Genomic DNA, 24,862 nt, shown 5'->3' with positions numbered 1-24,862 from the left:
TCACTAGATCACATCTAAAATTATAACTCCAGAGCCAGTCCCACTACAGGTGACCGCTTGGCAGTTAATCATGAAAAGTCTTTTATGAAATACTCCATTGGCTCAACCAAGCAACACCAGAATTCAGAGAAGGCAGCATTTGGATATGGTAGGCTGCTGTCACTTAGAAAATAACATGAGATCAGAAGTACGGAAATGCCCCAACACTGTACACACAAACAAGAAAAGTACAAAGTCCAAAATCAAACCAAAGCAAATCACCTACATTTCTACACAAAATGTAAACTTGCTCATGCAGACTGGTAACTAAAAATAACAACTGGCCTAATGGATCAACACATAACTCTCATCATGGGTCTGCAAAAAATAAAAACACCAACTAGGACACCATAGAATTTCAAGGATATAGGCTCTACAATGGTATACCTGGAAAGAGAGTGATGAAAACTGTCTCGCAGTTTGGAAGAGGCTTTTTAGTCAGCCTCAAAATAATTAACTCGATACAGGAATTCAAGTCACAATCCTCAAGAATCTCAATACTCACCCTAAAAGCATCTAATAAAATCTAGATTACAATAAATGCCCATGCATCAACTAATAATAAAACTAACTTTCCAAAATACTGTAAAGAAACATAAAATTTGTGTGATCTACTGAACCTGATTATAATTAACAACCCCAAAAACCATGTTAAACAATAAATCTAAGACTTCAATGCTCAACTAGGCAGAGAAAAAAAATACTGTAACATTACTGGAAGATATGAATTTTTTCTCTCCAAGGAATTTCAGTCACTGAAGACAATTATCAAGGTGACAGAGTGACAGTATCATTGTTGACAATGTTAAAATATAACTAATTGAATAAGTCTCAAATTGTCTACTTCCCACAAGTTAAGGCAGTAAGGCCAACAATATGCCTTTGCATTACTCGGACACTCATTCTGTTGTAATTATGATGAAATTTGGCTTCTGTATCATTATAAATACTGAAGATCATTTTTTATAATTTATAAAATCAGAGATCCATTGCTCAACAAGTTGTTATTGATTTTAAAAGTAAACAATTTTTGAATTATAATTAGAAAAAAACTAAAGGAAACATCAAAGATTCAAGTTATCAAACTACCAAACTAAAAGAAGTCTTAAGCAATAAATCATATATACGAAATATATATTTAAATTATTAACAAAAATATAAACAAATATATTTGTAAAATATATATATAAATTATTTTGGGCCTATTATTATAATTATTTCTGGTACACAGGGCCAATTCATCTTGGAAGAGGAATATTTTTACTATTATGTATAAAAAAAACACATGCTGCATATATTTCTAGATCAGGCATGAATTTAGATCATTATTATATTATATTAGTATTATTTAAGAAAATCAAAAGACTTAAGTTTTTATTTAAAAAAAAACAAAACATTAATCAATAGCAACATAGAAGTGCTTGAGATGGTAATTAGAAATGAAAACTCAAAATCAGTTAATATGAGTCTCCCTTGAGATTAACATATCTTGATTTGAAAAGAACTAAGAGATGATCTTAATTCATTTTAAATGGCAATCCTACTTGGAGAAAAAATATGTTTACAAAATTATGACATTTCTTACATTATTATTTTTAAACTTGGAATTTAACACTTAAGGTGTCATAACTATAAGGTTGTAAGCAAATTGACACGAGATAACTCAGCCACTCTTGAAATTTAAATTCACATCCTTCTTTCTTTTCATTTTACAGAAATTATAAAGAAAAATAACCTCCAGGAAGAAAGAAATATTATTCGATTAATCAATAATTCATATACACATAGGTGTGTATCACAAAGTTCTCCCAGGACTTTCTTAACCTATTCTACTCGTGAAAATAATAGAAAAAGTTCATATAAAAATATTTTTTAAAATGCTTCATGAGTTGTGGCTAGTGAAAAACTTTGCTAGGATTTCAGCTACCTCGGTGAAATGCGGTTGCACTGAAATTTTTAGGATGTTAATTAAGGGGCAAAATTAGTGATTTTTATGGTTTTGACCTGAAAAATCAAATAAAATAGGTCCCAGAACTATATCTATGGTAGTTTTTGAGAAATCCGAAATGTAAATAAATAAATAAATCAATAAAGAGGGGTGTAAAAAACCCTGTTTATTATGTTTGATGTACAATAACTTTGTTAATAAATACATAAAACCTTTAAATAATACAATTGTTCAAAATTAAATTTTCTAAGTTTTGTTTAAACTTTTGTGTTTATTATCCATTTAACAAATGAGGGATTAGAAATGGTGCCAGGATATACCTGTTCATAGGAATTCCTTAAATGTGGTGCTTCTTTCCTGAGACAATGATGTTTGAAACCATAAAAAATACAGTAATGACTAAAACTACAACAAAATTTCTTCCAGTAAAGATGATAGGAAAATCAAGAACTTATGTGAGCAGGGTTAGCAATTCTCTATTATTATTCTTGGAATGGAAAAGGAGAAACTATTCACTATCTACACAGTATGTCTGAAAAGTTGCCGAACTAAATTTCTGTAATCTATACAAGTAGCACCATCTCTCGGACAACTAAGTAACTATGTAGTACAACGTCTGATGAGTGTACAAAATTTCATCACGTTTCGTCACTCCAGTCTCGAGTTATATTTGGCTGCATACGTTGTGTTCATGTGACCTTCTGTGAGCTTGCGACATGGAACAGAGAAGCGCGATAAAATTTTGTGTTCGACTTCAAAAATCTTTCACTGAGACTTATTCTATGATACAGCAAACATTCAGTGATGAAGCTGCATCACGTACTACAACATACACGTGGTGGAAGCAGTTTAAAGACGTAGAGAATTGGATGATGGCAAACAAAGCGGAAGGTCATCAACAGCTGTTCACAACAAAAACGTTGAGAAAGTGCACGCGAAACTGATCAAACTGTCCCAATTGGTCAAGCCATGAATTCTAAGTTCTATTTGGAAGTAATGAAACGTCTGATATGTCGCATTCACTGAAACCAGCCTCAGTACCGGGATCCGGGTAGTTGGACTCTATTGCACGACAATGCCTTGACATACATGGCAACAGTTTTAACATGTTATTATGCCACAAATCAAATTACTGTCTTATTCCACCCACCCTATTCACCTGACTAGGCTCCAGCAGACTATTTTTAGTTACACAAAACTCAAGTTGAAGATGAAAGGCTGCTTTTTCAATGACATATTTCAGCCATCCAAAGAGCTTGCACCAAGCAGTTGAAGGCGATCCTACAAAGTGATTTCTTCAGAGCATGCTGTGATATACTGTGTATAAATAATACATAAAATACATATATTAAAACATATGGTAGTAAAGATTTGTTTGTTAAATTACAATATAATATCTAAAAAAAGAAAAAAAAACATTTTGGTTAAGGACTGTGAAATACATAATCTTTTGAAAAATATATATTTTTTTAAATTTAATAAATATTGGTATTAATAAATAAATTACTTCAAAATGAAAGATAGGATAAAAAAAAAGAAAAATATTCAAATAATTTTTTACCTTGGCATCCGATGACGTGGGCATGGGACAAAACGAAAGAGTTGTGGTACTGAGTATACAAAATTGAAGATTTGTGGAATAAAGAAAAGCATCATTGTCTTACTGAAATGACCAAGGATTCCAACAACAGCAAATGTCATACCAGCAAAGTAGCAAAAGGTGTCTCCCACAAAAACGTTTGATGGATACCTAAGAAATAAATTCAAAATCTGCCAGAACAAAATTGTCATAAATACAAATTAAATTTTCAATAAAATTGAAAGGACACACTACTATTTAATTAGTCAGGTAACATAAATGATTAGAAATCAAATAAATGATCATAATATTTATTTCTTCAACTTTAATTTATTTATTTCAGTTAATTTATTTATTTATTTATTTATTTATTTCAGTTAAAAACATGACAATTAAAACATTCAGCTGTATGTACAATCAAAACTATTTATTGTAATCATTAATGTTTGCAATGAACTCTTCTCTTGTGGATTCGTTGTTTCATTTGACTGATTATAAGAGTGATTCTCACTGATCATAAAATGTTTCTCACTTATGACAGGGTAATAATTCTGTTATAAGGTTCTTACTCTGTTATAGGTGAGAAACATCTAATTGAATTTTAGGATTGTTATTAGATGAAAATTTAACATTGAATAGACTTGAATAAAAAATTAAAATCAACGTTGTTCACATTTTAAAAACTGTTTTGCTTTTTAAAATCCATCTACCAAACATACTTGGGACAGCAGGTAATTTAACTTTGTGGAGTGAAGGTTTGCATGGGTTGATATAATTCTTTTTTAGAGGAGGCCTTATTTATCCTTACTTAGGTATCTTCAAAGCATCCTAAAATCTAATGTTCGAGGAACTTGCAATAAAGGTAGGATTACTCCATCCTTTTGTTTATCTATTGCATTAAAAATCTCACCTCTTAGACATTTTAATGTTTTTAAATTTCTTGACTTATTTTATTACAACAGTGGAAATAATTATCACAATTGCTAAGATAGTGGTTTTATAGAAGAATAGAGTTTGTGAACACTGAGATCACCTAGTGTCTATAGTTTTTTTTTCCCAAAAATATTTTTACTTTCTTGCTTTTCTAATTTTTTCAATACTTTCAATGATTCCCTTTAATTTTCTCATTCGTGTGGATTAGTATGATGAATTAAAATCATTAGGTATTTTAAACTTTTTGTGTAAACACCAATGTAAACCCTAAACAACAAAGCTAAGTTCAAATTATAAAAAATAACAACCCATTATGATTTAAACATTAACAAACTTTTCAATTTTAGAGTGCTATAATAAGTTACAAAAAATGAAATAGATTAATAGGGGAATGCAGTTAAGAATGTCACAATCACATCTGAATGAAGAAAGTGAGTACTTACTAAACTGAAAACTTAAGTGAATGTTAAAAAAGAATTAATTAAATGATAAAATTATATTAAAAAGTGATAATTAAGAACTCACAAAAAATGTAGTTATAGGATTTCTAAACAAAATACATGAGTGTGCAGATCGTGATGTAACTAAAAGCAAAACTATTTACAATAAGTGTGAATAAAAAAAAGTGTGTTGCGACAAAAGAATCATTTCACAGCCAACATAAGAGGTTGATTGTAAAGTCTTGACACCTCAATAGGAGGGGGTAAGTTTGCCTGCAGGTGTGAAAGGGTATCAGTTTTGTACTTGAAACCTCCTGAAAAGATCACTGCGATATCTTTGTTCACCAGAGAGTGGCATCCTGGTGAGTTAAGACATGCTTTTGGTTCGCAGTGGATTATTAGATTTGCAAAATGTTTGAAAAATGGAACAAGTTTGTGTCAAATTTTGTTTGAATACCAGGAAATCGACTTTGGAGACGTATAAACTTTTAAAAATAGCTTTTGGGGATAAATGTCTGAGCTGGTCAAATGTTTTCATCTGGTTCAACAAATTAAGGATAGCCGGTAATCAGTAGAAGATGACAGCTGGAGTTCAGTCGGCCTTCTACTTGAAAAACCAATGGAAACATTATGAAAGTTCATTATTTAGGGTACTCTGACTATAGACTATCTGCTGACTATGGTCAATGGATGTAGTCTACTGACTACAGCAGTTTCTATGTGGTTCAGTCAATTTTAACTGAAAATTTTAACATGTATCGAGTGTCCGCAAAATTCATTTCGGAATTGCTGTCAGACCAGAAGAAAAACACCAACTTGAAGTGCCCCAACATCGAATTAATTGGACCAAGACTGACCAAGATTTGTTAAATAGGATAATAATAATAATAAAAAACAAATCATAGATTGATGCGTATGACCCAGAAACAAAGGCACACTCATCACAGTGGATGAGTCAAAATTCACCATTACAAAAAAAGCTTGACAAAGTCAGTCAAATGTGAAGACATGTTGGTAGTTCTCTTCGATTCTACAGGTTTCATGCATCATGAATGTTCCCTTAGAGGGCACACAATCAACCAGGAATAACATAAAAGTGTCCTTCAGTGTTGCCGTGAAAATGTGCAAAAGAAAAAGTCTGCACTCTAGCAAGACGAAGGATTGGATCCTCCACCAGCCACCAGAACATAGCACAAGCTCATCGTATGTTCTTGATCGCAGAATTTCTGACCAAATTTCTAATTCCTGTGCTTTTACTATTTTTCTATTCTACTGATATAGTCCCTACTAACTTCTAACTGTTTCCTAAACTGACATTTTTTTTAAAGGAAACCAATTTGATTCAAATGAAAACATTTAGGTAAATATGGAGGAGAGAGTTCTTAACACCTTTAGGAAAGAAAATTTCCAGGAATAATTCCAAACATGAAAATAATGTTGGAGTCAGTGAGTTCAGTTAGAAGAGGACTACTTTAAAGAGATCCATTACAACAGCCTGTAAGTATTGCCATGAACTTACAAGCCCAGTCTTAAAACTTTCCAATCACATCTTGCATAGGAGCTCCTTTCTTCAATAAAACAGAGAGGGTGGTGGACTTTACACGTACAGCTGCTTGAAGATTGCAGCAATGGGGACAAATATTGTTAGAAGTTGTCTGCTCTGATGTCAGAAAAGGCATCATTAGAAGTTAATGGTAATAAATATTTAATGGTAGAAAAGCTGCCAAAAAAAGAAAGAAAAAATATATTAGAAACGACAAAGTAATTCTTTTTAAAAAAGATTTATAGAAAAGTGGAGAAGGCATGGACAATGTAAATTATTACGCTTGACCAAACAAACAAAAGGGCCGGTGTGGTACTGATACTGTAGGCCAGGCACTAGGCCCGGAGATATAAATACTGCTGAGGACCAGCAGAGTGACAAATCAGTTTAGTGTGTGATAAATACGAGTTCAGTGTGTAATAAAGGAGTTCAGCCCAATGTGCGATAAACATGAGAATGGTTTGTGATAAATATGATCAAATGTGCAAGAGCATTCACAGTGAGTATGTGATAACAAACAAGCAAACAGAGCACCACGAGTAATCCATTTTGGAAAGTGGTTCTTTGTGAACAGGAGTTTTGGAGTTCTTTGTGAACAGGAGTCAAAGTGGCATTATTCATTTATAAAGTGTTAAGCTAGTTCTTTTTATAAACATTACAAGAGAACAATTCTTGCATAAAATTAACTGTTGATTTTGTGATTATAACTGTGTTATAATCTACAGTTATTTCTATATTAGTTTCTATTTGCTACTGTAAGGTGTATAGTAAATCAGAGTTGTATTTTGGTATTAATTATTGAATTATTAAATTAATTTTGTTTTTTGAGTTACTACTATTTTGTATGTTATAAATTATTTAAGTGTAATAAATTGTAATTGTAATAATTTTTACATGTGCTACATCTCAATATCCTTGTTGAACCACGAACACATGACAATATACATACAAACAGTATTGTGAAACTGGACTTTACTATCAAATACATATATAAAAACATGCTAAAACTATAAAACTTCAAAGAAAAGAAAATCAATTTGTATTGTACAAGAATGTCTGATAAAAAATAAAAGCTAGTCATAACAAAAAAAATAAAGGAACCACTTCTTTTTTTAAAATGTTCAAATTATTCTTCTGGACATAGTCCAATTATGCAGTGAACAGTGTTAGTGCATCTAAAAAAAAACCAACAAGACTGAATTCCATCCTGCTAATATAGAATATTAAAAAAATATAATCTAGACATTATGTAATGGAAATGCACAACTAAACAGTTCTCATGATCTCTGTAAGATTTCAATTTTAAAAATCTCACTTTATATCTAACTTCCAAAATAATGAATTTATCATTATAAAAAGTTGTAATAAGCATGATGATTTTTTAGAAGAAGATTTTGTTAAAGTTAATATTATATTATTTGGTAAATATTACCATAATGAAATGTTACTACTATCATGAGATAGTAGTGAAATACAATTATGGGATAAATTTTATTATATACAATAAAATGAGAAATCCTGTACGAAGTCTCACACTCAAATAGGATTTAAAGATTTGAATGCTTATAAGAATAATTGCTGGAAATTATTCCATGTAAACGGAATGTACCAACTAATTTAAAATACTTTCCTTCTTTCTAGGAAGTAATCAACATTTGTTTCTTTACATAACAGGAGTAAAAATGTAAATCAGAGCCTTTTGTCATGCTACTAACTGATAATACGGGTTGTTTCACCAAACAGAAGTATCTCCAAGTAGCACTGAAGCAGTAAACTAACTTGAAATCATTTCCTTCTATTCAGTGGTGGAGACTACTTAAAAACTGCAGTCAATCTCAAAAGAAAAGTTTCACAAAAATTGCAAACAGGATGAATTTTTGCATAATATTATTTTTTGGATAGATTGTTACAAAAGAGATAATTAGCATAGTTAAGTGCTTAGTTAAGTAAAAGTTTAATGCAATTCGCCTTGTTATTATTATCTCACATTAATTTGAATTCATGAATGACAATCTCATAAAAATTTGTTAGTTGGTGTAATTTTATCATAACAAAAAAAAGTATACAAAAAGAAACTTTGAAGAAATATTGTATTTTCAACTACATCAAATATTGTTCAATAAATGTTTCAGTTTTGGAATTTAATACCAACAAAATTTTCTTATTGATAGTACCAGTTTTGTACATCAAGAAATACCAATAGCTGAAGCCAGATTTAACAAACAAATTGCCATAAATTGCCCAAGTTAAATGACAAAGTTCCACTACTTAAAGTAGCAAATGACCATAATATTAGAATGATTTAGAATAAGGGATAAATAAAAGAGTAATAAATTAAAACTTACCAATTATGTTTCAAAAGAGCTAAACTAGTAGCAATAAAAGGTAACATAAAATACAGAGAGAACTGATGAGTTTTCCACAGATCACCACTTAGTTCAAGGAAATTAAATAAAGCAATTGAACAAGCAATCACAAATGATTGTCCAGTTTCCAGACCATTAATACCAGCTAATATATTAATTGCATTTGTACAAAAAACTGCCGTCATCCACATATAAATGTAGTAGAAAATACCTGCAAGGAAACACTTTTATTAGAATACAAATCTAAAGGCGATAAACAGAAAATATTCTTAAAATGTAAATGGATTAAACACAGACATGCTTACAAATAACACATGATATTAATTTAACCATTTTAAATCAATAATAGACTGCAATGTCTATGTCAACATGAACTTTTTTTTTGTTTAACCTCCGGGTCTGCAGTTAAGCAATTTTTTTCTGCAGAGGATAAGATGAATGCTTTGTAGCGCGTGTGAAAAATGTCATGCCTGACTGGGATTCGAACCCAGGACCTCCAGGTGAAAGGCCGAGACGCTACCATTCGTGCCACGGAGGCCGGCATGTCAATATAAACTATATATATAAATACTAACTTAGCAAAATCAATTCTTTTTTTGTTATTATATCTGTCCATATTCACCTCTGTACTAATTATGTGCAAGACAAAATTATAACACAATTTTCCGCTAACAGTACAGAATTCAACAATGCCTCTTACCTTATGCTTATTGATTTATCATTTAAACATGCTTTTGAGGGTATCCCTTATTATCAATTAATAAAAAAAAATTTTTTTAAAGTTACACATCACACTCAAAACATAAAATTCGGCAACATGGAATTTTTTTATTTTTGACTACATATTTTTATATTATGTTGACAATTTTATGTTTTGAGTTTGATGTGTATTTAAAAAAAAAAAACATTAACTGACGATGAGGGAAACGCTCGAAAGCGCTATTAAATGAAAAACCAATAAGCATAAGGAGACATTGTTGAATTCTGTACTGTTGGTGACAAACTGTGTTATATTTTTGTCTTGGATACACACACACACACACACACACACACATACACACACACATATATATATATATATAATACATATAACATCACTATTAAATCGATAAAGACCTATTTTGTATAACATCAGACCAAGCACTAAAATTTTATGTTTGATTATTTACATATTTAAGCATTTTTTTTTATTCTTTCTCGTCTAGTAAAAAATAAATGAAAGATAAAACTAATATGTATTAGATAGGATATATATTTTTTTTTTTTTTGTCTTCAGTCATTTGACTGGTTTGATGCAGCTCTCCAAGACCCTATCTAGTGCTAGTCGTTTCATTTCAGTATACCCTCTACATCCTACATCCCTAACAATTTGTTTTACATATTCCAAACGTGGCCTGCCTACACAATTTTTCCCTTCTATATAATTTAGATATTTTTACTTTTATTTTAATTTATATATTTTATTTTTGAAATTATAGGATATATAATTTCAGCAATATAATATAAAATCCTTGAGTAGCAGAATTTATCTGTTTCTGTCAGTTTGAGATTCAGGAATTAACTTACGGGAAATATATAAACACTCTATGAAAGAAAATGTAATAATTTATTAATACACTTTTCATGATTCAAATACTTGATCTATACTTTTTTTATATTTTATTATAGAATAAAATACAAAAAAAATGTTTTTTTTTTTTTTGAGACCTTATATTAATGTGGGACCAGACTGAAGAGAAATGTCACACAGAAATATGCCACTATAAACCTATCACAGAACTTTTTGAGTATCCAGTAATTTCTGAACAATTTTAAGTAAAAACATATTTCAAATGCAATCTCAAATATTCTAAGAAAGTTTGAAAGCAATATTTAACAGATATCAAATATTTCTAGAAAACTAATGAAGTGTGCCAATGAAAACTAATCAAAATGTACAACAAATTTAAATGTAAAATGCGTAATAAATGACTGAAACAATTATTTTTGAGCAGTTTTTATGAAGTAGTAATTGTGATGTCAAGTGTAAGCAGCGGAATATTAAACTAATTTTTTCTGGATGTTTGCAAGCTACAGATCTTCTAAACCTACAAATAATTTTTTTTATAGTCCAGATGATATGCAATAGGTTAAATATTTTATTTTTTTTTTTAGTCATCAGCCATGTTTGTGGCCTTGTACACAATTTAAGGGAATACAAATTATAGGTAAATTTTTCCACTAACTGAAATAAGTAATGTACATAGAAAATATCCTTTACATTTTTTAATCTAAAGAAACATTTTTGCACTAGTGTGAACCTGAAAACTGTGGTGAAATTAAGACATTGTCATTAAAAACATTAAAATGTATAAGAGACAAAATTTTAGTTCATTAAATCAAGAGTTAATTAGTTCTTAACCCCAGGCCTTTAAATCAGAGGTAAAACTAACATACATCTGTGCATGTAAAATGCTTGTTAACTATAGGTATAAAAAAAAAAATTGGAGATATATTAAAAATTAAACATGATTATTTTGAAGAATACATTTATAAAGTTGCAAAACTAACAATAAAATCAGTGAATTGACAATATATATTTCTAATTTCTTCTTAATTAAATTAGCTTTTTTTGTGTTATTCATTAACTAAAAATTATTCCCGGCAGCAAAACAGATTTGATTATTATAACTGTTTGCTGGGTAGATTGTGTTGTGGTAGAATAGCATACTGATAGATATGAATCCAACAATAGACAATAAACTATGACAACACACTATATGACAATAGGCAACACACTATGACTTAAAACCATTGTCACATCTATATTTTTCATAATAAATACTCTCTCTTTTCTGTTTAGACTCCAGAACCACCATAAGGTATTACTTCAGAGGATGAATGAGGATGATATGTATGAATGTAAGTGATGTGTAGTCTTGCACAGTCTAAGGTCAACCATTCCTGAGATGTGTGGTTAATTGAAACCTAACCACCAAACAACACTGGAATCCACAATCTAGTATTCAAATCCATATAAAAGTAACTGCCTTTATTAGGATTTGAACCTAGACTATCGACTTTGGAATCAACTGATTTGTAATGAGTTAACCATTAGACCAACCCGATGAGTTTCATAATAAATACTAATGTGACATAAAACCACATTAGAATGTCGTAGATCAGTCTTCCAATAGAATATCCTATTTGGTAGGAAAGAAGCATAATGAAATGCTAGAATTATATAAGAATATACAAGTAATCATAGAAAAAACAACTTGTCTACAACTACAAAATACATATACCATGTAACTCATGGTTAGAAAAAGTAACTGAATGGACTGGTCAATTTTTACATTCCCACACATGATTGTTAAAATCAATAAATAATTTCAAAAAATACTGCTATCTTTTTAGAAAAACCAAAAAAAAATATTGACTGACATAGGCTAAATAAAGCAACTGAAGTTAGTATATTTGTACAGTTTTTTTATAATGTACTACTGCACCAAAATTTATCAAGAAAAATCTATATTCAGAATGCAAAAAAATTATCATATTAAAAACACATTAATCAAAAATGTCAAGACAAGTGGGAAAATAATATATTAAAATACATAATATATCTTGACAACATAATACATTACATTATCTTTACATTTTTTCATGGAAAAACAGTCATCAATAAATTAGTGGATTATAAATTAATCAGTTATTAGTAATATTAAAAGTTAGATGAACATAAAAATAAACTACAATATAATTGATTCTTTATGTGTTTTTAAAAAGTAAGCATATAATCTTAACAGAAAAAGTGAATTATACAGAAGGTATCAAAAAAATTCATCTGATTTCAAAAGGTTTTAACTCTTCAACTGATCACCACTAACAAATGTAGGATACAAGAGCAGGGAATCTAGAGTTTCACTTGGTTACTTGCAGGTGCTACTCTTGTGACATGCTCCCTTCAATCTGTGTCAAATATGTCATCCTGCAACAGAAAACACTCTGTGTTTTCACAAGTATGTGATGCAATTTCTTTCAGGGCATGATGCTTTTTGGGACAGACTACAGAAATTCGACTTGGCGAACTGTGGTATGTGTCCACAATGTGGATTATTAGACAATGTATATCATGAATGTGCTAGGTATGACAATGCACACAGAGACCATTTGTTGGCTTGAATCAGGTCAACACTCGATTTTCATGTTACTTGGAAGAGCCAGGCCGAATGGACACTCATATAAAGTTTTATCACATATCTGGCGAAAGAAAGAATCGATGAAGAGGTGAAATGTTCCGTTTGGACTTTCCTTCTTCTTGTTTATGTTTGGTTTTATTCCTACAGTCTGTTAAACAGTTGCTATTTTTGTTTCTGTTTGGTTATAGATTTGTTTGTTTTTCATTAGTTATGATTTACGTTACTGTTATGTTACAATATTTATTGTTATTATTATGTTTTTTTTGGTGTTTTTGTGTTGCATTTTAGGATTTACTGTGTGTCAAACTCACTTTACCTTTCACGTAGATAGAATTCAATTCCTTTGTTCTTAGAGAGTCATTCAGACCCTCTAGTCTCAGATTTTTCAGTTTCAGATTTGAGACTTGGTTAAATGTGTTTTGTTCAGAGTCTATGTTAGTAGTAAATCAATGGGAATGTTGCTTGTGGCATTTGCATTGGTGGCATTCTGAGGCTAGACTGAAAAGTGTTATGCTGAGGTTCTGAAGATGACCTCTGGTAAAGCCCATAATGGGTGGCATGGCGACTGAAACTGTCACATCACATGGAGGTTGTTTTACCCTGTGGGGTCAGGATGCTTCAACAACAGTGAAGCTGTGATGACTGCAGCATGATCCTACAGGAAGGCGAAATTTGATATGTATTTTACTAATGCAAATGTCTACCGAGGCATTTACATTGGTGGCATTCCGACTAAGGCTGATGACTGTGAGATGTAATCAGTGAGAGGGTCTACAAACGACCTCTGGTAAAGTCCCTCAGAGCTTGGAACAGAAGGGGTGGTGTGGCGACCGGTAATGTCACAAGGTGACATTACCATTTATCCCCCCTACAGGGTTGGGATGTACAGCATGATTTTTGTTAACAATTCCTTGACACTGCACATACCCCTGCTCAGAGCATTTAACAATGGCACCAACAGTTTTAAAAAATAGGATGCTTGTGTAAAGGGAAATCTGAAAGTTGTTCACATGTGTCGGATGAAGATGCCGAGTGCCTGAGTTTGACTATCTTGTAGATGTACAACCATGCATCCAGAGAGGATCATATCAAACATCTGTGAAAATTTAAAGAAAAAATCTGATACTCAACATGTAATTCAACATTTTATAATTCATTACAAGGTTATATGCTAATTCGTTAAAAAAATAAAGCCATTAGTTATTGGATGAATCTTTTTGATACATGCTGTATAATACTGTGAAAGCACAATCAAACAGTTTACATTAATTTATTGGAAAATACAATGACAAAAACACACTAAGAAAACAAAAAAAAAAAACAACTTTTTTGCTTAAGTAACAAAGCACATAATAATATAAACATGGAAAACTTAGACTCAGATTTAAATGCTATCTGAATTTTACATCAATATCCAATCAAAAGGTGAATTTTAAATATTAATATAAAAAATAGCTTAATTAATAGTAATTATGCATATTCTAGGGTAAAAAATAATATTTCATCACTAAAAAAAAAATCACATTTAAGTCTAAACCTTGATTAAGAGTACCACAAAACCAATTTAATCCAGTTGATCACTGTGGCAAGTTGAAATAAAAATGATCTATATATAATACAAATAAATACACTTTCTCTTTCTCTCTCTCTCTCTACAAATTTACTGCAATATAAATGTATATATATATATATATATATATATATAAAGCATTTATATTGCAGTAAATTTGTGTGAATTTGGATAATGTTAATGTTGGATCAAAACATTGATAGATAAAGAAATTATGATTGGAAGTACCATTTCAGAAGTAAGTGTGCAAGCGGATGGATGAATATAAAAACACATATTATCATTAGCATATTCAAGTTTTTGAGTAAACAAATTCATTCTTGTTAATATATCATATTATAATTCAAACACAAATATTTTCTTTATAAAGCAGCAGATTATTTGGTGTATCCCTCATCGTTTAGTAACACCTGTTCAAAGAAATAAGTGCACATGTAAAAAAAAAACTTATCCTCATAAAAACCAGAAAGCCACAATATGATTTTAATAAGTTATATTTATTTTGAGATTGTACGCCCTCAAAGCAAGTACAATTACAATTGCTACAGTCTCTATAGTTGATTATGCATAGAGTACTGATTTTGTCCACAGTCACGCTTATTTTTTTGTATGGGAACTGCATTTAAACCGCAACAACCATAGTTCACTAACAAAGGTTTATTCACACAGAGGGCAAAGCTACCCAAAATTATACCAAGTTTTTTCAAATTCAGTTTCACACTCATTGCTAAACTATTATTCAACGTTTTCTAAATTAAATGTTATTCTGTTTTGCTTCAATGAAGTTTAGTTATTTCATTATAGTGTCCTCCAAAATATCTTTCTTTTGTGTACGAAAGTGTCACTTTGAGTCTAATTTAATTAAAATTAAACAAACACTGTAAAAATATAAAACATTTATATTGAAATATAAGACCAAAACAGAGTTTTAAAAATAAAAAAAATTATTAGTTCAATCTGTTAAGAAAAATTTTAAAGAATTAACAAAACTTAAATTGTAAAATATACAACGCAGAAATTTTTTTTGTATTTTTATAATGTCATCCCTAAGCTAAGTTTTTTATAATGAAAAAGATCAGCCAAATAAAAAAAAAAAAATTAGATAATAGTACTAATACAATGGAAATAAGGATTAAAAGTACAACTGTAGCTCCAAAAAAATTTAATCTACTAATACATAAAAGGAAAATGATAAAATACTAGATAATTTATTAAAAAAAATAACATACGAGGGTGAATCAAATATAAGTTGTAATTTTTTTTCTCCTGTACAATCTACACATTTTTGCCGATTTGGAAGCTTGACTATTCCTTGTTCATAAAAAGTTTGAGGATAGCCGTCAATTGATTGCACACACGCTCCTCAATGTCTTCTTTTTTCTTTTTTTTTGTTTCAGTCATTTGACTGGTTTGATGCAGGTCTCCAAGATTCCCTATCTAGTGCTAGTAGTTTCATTTCAGTATACCCTCTACATCCTACATCCCTAACAATTTGTTTTACATATTCCAAACGTGGCCTGCCTACACAATTTTTTCCTTCTACCTGTCCTTCCAATATTAAAGCTACTATTCCAGGATGCCTTAGTATGTGGCCTATAAGTCTGTCTCTTCTTTTAACTATATTTTTCCAAATGCTTCTTTCTTCATCTATTTGCCGCAATACCTCTTCATTTGTCACTTTATCCACCCATCTGATTTTTAACATTCTCCTATAGCACCACATTTCAAAAGCTTCTAATCTTTTCTTCTCAGATACTCCGATTGTCCAAGTTTCACTTCCATATAAAGCGACACTCCAAACATACACTTTCAAAAATCTTTTCCTGACATTTAAATTAATTTTTGATGTAAACAAATTATATTTCTTACTGAAGGCTCGTTTAGCTTGTGCTATTCGGCATTTTATATCGCTCCTGCTTCGTCCATCTTTAGTAATTCTACTTCCCAAATAACAAAATTTTCTACCTCCATAATCTTTTCTCCTCCTATTTTCACATTCAGTGGTCCATCTTTGTTATTTCTACTACATTTCATTGCTTTTGTTTTGTTCTTGTTTATTTTCATGCGATAGTTCTTGCGTAGGACTTCATCTATGCCATTCATTGTTTCTTCTAAATCCTTTTTACTCTCGGCTAGAATTACTATATCATCAGCAAATCGTAGCATCTTTATCTTTTCACCTTGTACTGTTACTCCGAATCTAAATTGTTCTTTAACATCATTAACTGCTAGTTCCATGTAAAGATTAAAAAGTAACGGAGATAGGGAACATCCTTGTCGTACTCCCTTTCTTATTACGGCTTCTTTCTTATGTTCTTCAATTATTACTGTTGCTGTTTGGTTCCTGTACATGTTAGCAATTGTTCTTCTATCTCTGTATTTGAACCCTAATTTTTTTTAAATGCTGAACATTTTATTCCAGTCTACATTATCGAATGCCTTTTCTAGGTCTATAAACGCCAAGTATGTTAGTTTGTTTTTCTTTAATCTTCCTTCTACTATTAATCTGAGGCCTAAAATTGCTTCCCTTGTCCCTATACTTTTCCTGAAAACATCAATGTCTTCATTGTTTTCATATCGTTCCCCTCCAGGCGATTCTTTCAAGAGGGGCAAACAAACAATAGTCACAGGAGGAAAATCTGGACTGTAGAGAGCACAGTTGAGGGTTTCCCAGTGCAATTTTTCCAATTTATCCCTTGTCAAAATCACAGTGTATGGCCTGGCGTTGTCATGGAGAAGGATGACATCTCTGATGGCCATACCCCGTCTTTTGTTTCAGTAGATGGCTTTTGTTAACTGCAGCAACTGGCAATAGTAAACCGCATTCACTATTCATTGATTGTGGAGAAAATCAATGAGTAAAACTTCCCCTGAGTCAAAAAAAACCATTGCAAGAACTTTTCCAGCTGACAGATGGGATTTGGCCTTCACTGGGCAGCCATCATCCTTTCTTTGCCACTCCTTACTCACCATTTTTGATTCCCAAGTGTAATGATGGACCCATGTCTCATCACATGTGATGATGAACCTCAAAAAATCATCCCTTTCTTGCTAAAACTGATCCAGAGGTCTCGCATAGAGCTCCAATCTGACCTGTTTCTGATTTTTGGTCAACAATCTCGGAACCCATCAAGCACTAATTTTTCTAAAGCCACGATTATCAGTGATAATGGATTGAGCACTCCCATAGCTGATACCCACTTCTGATGTAATTTCTTCCAATGAAATGGCGATCACCTTCCATAAGCTCTTGAATGGCACATATGTTGTCAGCTGTTAGACTTAACCTTGGGTGTCGATCATGACTTTTTTTTCTACACTTCTTCGCCCACGTACACACTCGGTTCTGAAACAATGTGGTATCCCCAAATTGTACCTTCAAAAGAGTTAAAGTTTCCGTGGGTTTAATGTCATTACTTAAAAACTTTATGATTATACGAGTACATTGTGCAACAGATGACGGAACCTCTTGCTCACTCAATGGCTGTACTGACGACAAAACAGAGCAAAGGAGCTAACCAAGCTGGTACCGCCTCTCTAACACACCGAACATTAACCCCCCACTCCGCCATCCAGCTCAGAACTGCTTGCTGCGTAGAATAGCAAAATTACCGTTTAAATTTGATTCACCCTCATACATAGCCTCTCATACAGTTTTATAATTTAACATTTTTTTTACTTAAAAACTAAAACAAAATACTAAAAGAATATTACTAATATTAAAGTTTAATTAACGTTTTCTTTTTATTGTATTCTTTACACTAATTAATTAATTATTAACTCTGTTAATTAATTGCTTTTTACTTCCTTGTACGAAGTAAAGTGATCATGAAACATTTCAATGGAAATATCCATTTTGATCATCCCTGAATCCATTTTGACTAGTTTCAGCGTGACATCTGTATGTATGTTTGTATGTGCATATGTCAATTTTTTTTAATTTAAATATATTGACTTAATAATTATTAACCTGCAATTGAAAAAAATTTTTATATTAAATAAAATAATTCAATGATAAAAAAAATGAAAAAAAATTATTGGAGAAATAAAATTTTATGTACATTTAAAAATGTGTAAATGTAATTTAATAGGCATTGCATATGTGTGTATATGTAATAGATTTAGTGAAACATCTGCTTATTTAATATTAATTGAAAATTATAATTTAGAATCGTATTATTTTTGGATTTTCTTAGCAATTCATATATAAATTGTAATTCAAAAAAATAATTTTATTTAATTATTTGACAGAAAGATAAAATACATTTTTGAACTGTATTCAATTTAAAGTGATTGTTTAACATTTCTTTTCACTTGTGCATAATATGCACAAGATTTCTGGTGTGTTGTATAAATAAAAATTAAACTATTCCATTTAGTGAACACCTATATACTGGTTACAAATATTAATTTTCTCCTTACGGTGTAGAAAAATCAGTTTTTATTAGTGTATTATTTGGTAAACAATTTATTTAAAGAGTAATCAAGGGACTTTTACTCTAACCTAATATTTTGGGTAAGATTGTTGAATTAATAATTGTATAAATATTTATGTGTTAATAAAAACGAATATTTAAGCAATTGTGTAACTTTCCACTTTTATTAAAGAATTGCAGGTTCATATCTCACTTTCAAATGAAATAAGGTTAAATGAAGTGCAGCAAAAATGAGTATATGTAATTTAATAGACATACAAAGGAAGTCATGTGGTGTCCATACTGTTTTTTTTTTTTTTTAGTGTACTTCTCCAGGAGTAAACACACATGAAACAAATTGAGAACAAAACTTCAGGACCTGTACAGCTGTAATTAACAATCTAATACTGCATCATTACTAGCACAGCGCAGCACTGTACTGCAGTATAGAGTCTCACTTCATAAGTGCATGTGTGCTATGTAAGTTAAAAAAACAACCAACAAATACTCCACACATGGCACAGCTTATTGTGTGAACCAAAACATAATTTATAGACAGCTATTTATTTTAACAGATAACACAGCAAACCTCAGCATAAATTATTATTCTTAATACTGGCATTCAAAGTCATAGTTAAAAATAAGTATATTTTTAAATGGATTTAAACCAAAGTCAATCAATTTATGTAAGAAAATAGTTACACAGTTTTAAATTAAATATAAAACAGAAATATTTCAGTATGAAATATCAGTCAGCCCCAATCCCTTAATCCATGTACAAGAGCTATCCATCTTACATTCAGAGGGTAAAATAACTAACTAACCTTAGTAGGCAAAAAGCAAAATTGATCTGATATGACTTTTTATCAATTTGATAAAAAGTTTCAGATTTTAAAATTAAAAAAAAAAAAAAATCTATAAAATATAAAAGCAGGTATTTAATTTTTATTTGAAAACAACAAAGTATCAACATCAACCAGTAATATACAACTGAAAAAATAAAAACCAGTTTTCTGTATTTATTTATTTTTACTAAACGATATCTCTGATATTTATGGATTTCTAATTACAATGGTTCAAAAGTAACTAATACTAATATCAAGCAGTATTGATTGTTTAAAAAAATAAACTTTTAATTTTAAAATAAATATGATGCCTAAATATTGGCATGTAGTTTCTTTTACGTTTTTTACTAAATAAGTAAAATAAAACAATAAATAAAAGGTAAAATTTTCCTACTGTATTACAGTATATCCTTAATTAACAACTTATAATAATTTCTTAATTAAATAAAAATAAATAATTTACAGGTCATTTAAAGAAAACTATGTCTATTGCTGTCTATCTGAATGCAATAGTCTATTTGTATTTGCAATAGTATAACAGATTGTTTTCATTACCTCACATAATCCAAAACTAATCCCTTCCTTCCCATGAATGCTGTTTTACTGCAAGATTGTTAACTATTTACTATCACTGCAATTAAATCGCAATAGACTTTTTTTTAATTTTAATACAAACGTGGATTTACAGTGGGATATTTAAAATTCTTTAATTTCTTTTATATTTCAACTGCTGGACCTGTTTGCTTACAAAACCATTTTTACAATATTTACCTCAAAATTTTAGTCAAAGAATTCTGTTACAAACCACGAGAACTTTGTTCTGTATGATGCTATTATTTTAAATTTTTGTTTTAATTTAAATTTATAAAAATTATTAACCAATGTTCAAATAAATTATATGATAATCAATATATTTTTGTAGGCACAAATAAGTTTTAGTGGTGTAAGTGAAGTTAAAAACCCTAACAATCTCTTCAAAAGATACAAGACATGTGATTACATCGCAAGTAAAACATAAAACTTTAAAACTAAGAGAATCAGATATGAAAGTAGATAAAATCGTCATAACAATTAAAATTATAACATTAAACAGTATGTAATATAATAAAAAAATAGAAAATATATTTGAAAGATATAAAAAGGCTAAAGAAAAAAGTAATGTGGGAAATAAGAACTGAAAGTTTTTTTTTCATTTCTTATGACTGCATAGGATCACTTTAGTTAGTCCATTATCCAAGACTCTTCAAGGGGACTGTTTGGGCTTTGCAGTCTTTCCAGTGAACCTTTTCATATGTTCCAATTTCCGTGCCCTTTATGCTGTTGAAAATTTTCATGTTGTGAGTTTCTTGTGAGTATGAAGCAAATGTTTTTGTCCTTGGTCCTTGATTGGCCAATTTCCTTCACATCCTCTCTTATTTCTCTGATCCATCTGCATTCTGTCTTGGTGTTTTTCAAGCTAAGAATGTACTGCGCTAGCTACTGTACTTTCAACTTGTATCCTCACCCAGTATCAGTTGCTCTTACGCATGATATCAGTGATGGGTTCTAACTCTTTGACTTTATTGGGCACATTCCACCACTGCCTGTCTTTCTGGCACACTTTGTTGATGCAGGTTCTGCCAATTCTTTTTTCAATTTTCTGGAGTCTGTTGATCTTTGATTGTTCGTTCAGTTGGAAGTGTTTCTGCTGCATATATGGCTACCATTTTCATAAATGTGTATATAGTGTCTTATTTTTGTGTTTATGGATATACTTTTTTACTGAAGGTGTACCAGGTTAATTTTTTTGCTTAAGCTAGTTTGTTCTTGTTTGGACTGAGGTTTTTTCATTTAGTTTGTTAATATTTCTCCAAGGTATTTAAATTAGATTACTATACTGACTTTATTACCATTTATGTTGTATTGGTTTTTGGGGCATAATTTCTGTTTTTTCAAATGATACTTTGAGGCTAATTTTATTTATAATGTTTTGAAGTTCTAATACCTGTATTTAAGCTTTATCAATATCATTTGCTGGCAGTGCCAAGTCGTCAGCAAAATCAAGGCATTACCATGTAATGCCTTGGTTTATTTGATTTGATTTTTTTGGTTCAATCCCTCATTACCATTTCCAGAGCGCAGTTGAATAGTAGCGATGAAAGTCCATTACCTTGGCAAAGCCCTGTTTTGATCTCAATGGTTTCGAGAGTTCACCACTGAATTTCACTTTTGACTTAGTAATTGCAAGGGTCAGCTTTATTATGTTTATTAATTTGGCATGTAGTCCAAGGTTTTTTAGGATTTTTAGTAATAAAGATGTAATCATATGCTTCATTGAAGTCTACAAACATTATCTTGTGTCTCATGACGCATGTCTCTGTTTCTTTTTCTGTTGTAAACAGATCTCTAATGAAAATGAATGATATCACATATATATTTGCAAATGAAGAAAAAAGGGTGCCTAGTTTTAAAGCTGCTACAGACCACATAATAGTGTTTTTATATAATACATAGCTGTAGAAGAAGAATTCACTAAAACACAGTTGAAAGACTATTACAAAACCTTCTAAAATCAGCTCCTAAAATACAAACCCCCAACCATACTAATAAAGAATGAAAACACTAAACTAGCCCATAACAACACAAACAATGCAGAAATCCTAACTAAATATTTCAATAAACTAAAACTGTGAAGAACCAACAGTATTCCTAAACTTCAACACCATCACCCCAATCACAACACCACCAAAAAATATCAATCCTCCCCCAATAAATTAAATCTACCAATCTGTGGGTGGGATGAAGAATTACAAAGCAGCAGGAGAAGATCAGACTTTTGTAAAGATCTGGAAACATGCAGGAAGATCAGCAAAAATTGCTCTTCATCAACATCTTGTCAATATCTGGATCAAAGAACTACCAGAATACTGGATGACAGCCCTCATCCATCTGCTACACAAAAAAAAGTACAAAACAGACCCTAACAATTACAGGGGAATTTCACTCCTATATATAACATACAAATTTCTTTCAAGAATCATCCTCAACAGGATCGATCCACAAGTTGAGAAAGAACTAGCAGAATACCAGGGAGATTTCAGACCCTGGAGGAGCTGTCCAGACAAGATCATGAGTCTCACGTTAATAATGGTTTACAACAGGAAAAGAAACAGAACAACATTGAAACAGAGTGATAAGAAACATGATGATAATAATTGCAGATTTCAAGAAAGCTTATGAATGCATCCACATAGAATCACCACTAAAAATTCTAAGACACCTTGAACTACATACCAAATTGATAAACATGATAAAACTGACCCTCAAAAACACTAAATCAAAGGTAAAATTCAAAGGCGAGCTCTCAGAACCTTTTGAAATAAAAACATGACTGCGCCAAGGTGATGGACTCTCACCGCTATTATTCAACTGCGCTTTGGAAATGATAATGAGAGAATGACTTAAAAAATGCCTACTACAAGAGTTATAAAACCAGAAGCTACTTACGCAGCAGAAACACTCACCCACATGAATGAACAATCAGAGTCACACTCCAGAAAATCGAAAGAAGAATTGGAAGAACCTGCATCAATAAATAGTAACAGAAAGGTGCGTACTACCTTACTGATACTTTGGAGATTGACGTTACACCAGTAGACACCATAGACAAGAAAAAAATTAAACAAGAAAATCAAGAACAAATACACTCGTTTTACACTTACAAGAAAATACTCACAAAACAAACATTTTCAACATTAGTAAGGACACAAAGATTGGAATGAATGTAAAAGTACTGGGAGAACCACAAGACCCAAACAGTCCCATTGAAGAGACTTGGACAATGGACTAACTAAAGTAAACCTAGCAATCGTAAAAGGTAATAATAATTATAATACAAGATATTTTTTTTTGTAATTAAACTGCTGTTATTTAATTTATTTTAAAAATAAACTTTCTGCATATCATACATATAATATTATATGTTTGTTTGTTAATAAGAGTACATTTAAAACCATCTGATTTACAACCACTTTGCAAGAACAAATTTGATCATTATAATCTACTACTGAATTTACAGCATTTTTTTTTTTGTATAATTAATAAAATAAATTAATTTGTAGAAGATTGTTATAAATTTACTAATTGAAAAGTGAAATTTCTATGTAGTACTTATATTATAGGAAATTGTGAACTTATGGAAATATTTAAAAAATTAAATTTTTTGCAAAGTCTTTCTTTTCTTATTATTTTTAATTTTATTGTTGAACCAAACATTATGTAAGAACTATGGGAGAGGGGAATTCTAAAACCCGACAGAACTTCTTAGGGAGGGGGTGTAGTCCCATAATTTTATGCTTGTATAATTTATGATTAGCTCCTCAATAAAAAATTTTTCAAATCCCATCCAATGTCAGTTTTAATTGTAAGGATAACAAGAAAGTTTTACCAGAAAAATAACAATTATCATAAAAAATTTACTGAACAGCAATTCCCTGTTGTTGGCTTTTTACATCATAACAAAAATAGAGCGATCCAAGAATGCCCAAAGTTATTTTCAAATGGAAGGAATCCATTCTTTCTCTGAGAAAGTAAACAGAGATGGTAAATTGTAATTAATTGTACTTGCTCCTGTACCTGAACATTTTTTACCCCACACACTTTTAAAAAATATTGTTTTTGTTTTTACCATATATATTTCATTCATTCCCAAATACTGTAACCAACTGCAACACACTTATATGCAACAAACATATAAATATACATTATAATGTCAGATAAAATGAAGTAAATATTTAGCATGGAATTTGACTTAAGGATAAACAGAGAGAAAGTAATAATATGTAGATAAGTTGGAATCTCACAAAAAAAGTAGTGTGATAAAGCAACTAATAAGGAAGAAATGAAAAATATAGGAGATGAAATTTTAATAAAAAGTTGAAATTAATTAACTGGACATATACCAAGACATGATACTATAAAAAAAATAATAATGAAGGCTAAGTTGAAGCAGGAGATCTCAATGA

At 30.5% G+C, this 24,862-nt stretch overlaps 1 protein-coding gene across 2 annotated transcripts in view; it reads right to left on the bottom strand.

Annotated features, from left to right (window-relative positions):
* Alg7 (Alg7 dolichyl-phosphate N-acetylglucosaminephosphotransferase) overlaps positions 1 to 24,862 on the bottom strand; it is a 37,178-nt gene that overhangs the window by 4,962 nt on the left and 7,354 nt on the right. For both annotated transcript variants that reach the window (XR_012756911.1, XM_075369956.1), the window contains exons 4-5: positions 8,828 to 9,059; positions 3,549 to 3,737 (exon numbers count right to left, since the gene is read on the bottom strand). Coding sequence is in view for 1 of the 2 variants with exons in the window: in XM_075369956.1 (XP_075226071.1) it covers positions 3,549 to 3,737; positions 8,828 to 9,059 (421 nt within the window). In the remaining variant the exon portion in view is untranslated. The remainder of the gene's footprint in view (positions 1 to 3,548; positions 3,738 to 8,827; positions 9,060 to 24,862) is intronic.

Source organism: Lycorma delicatula, chromosome 6 (assembly GCF_047948215.1).
Source record: "Lycorma delicatula isolate Av1 chromosome 6, ASM4794821v1, whole genome shotgun sequence".
Classification (NCBI taxonomy): domain Eukaryota; kingdom Metazoa; phylum Arthropoda; class Insecta; order Hemiptera; family Fulgoridae; genus Lycorma; species Lycorma delicatula.
This window is presented reverse-complemented; position numbering and strand designations above follow the sequence as displayed.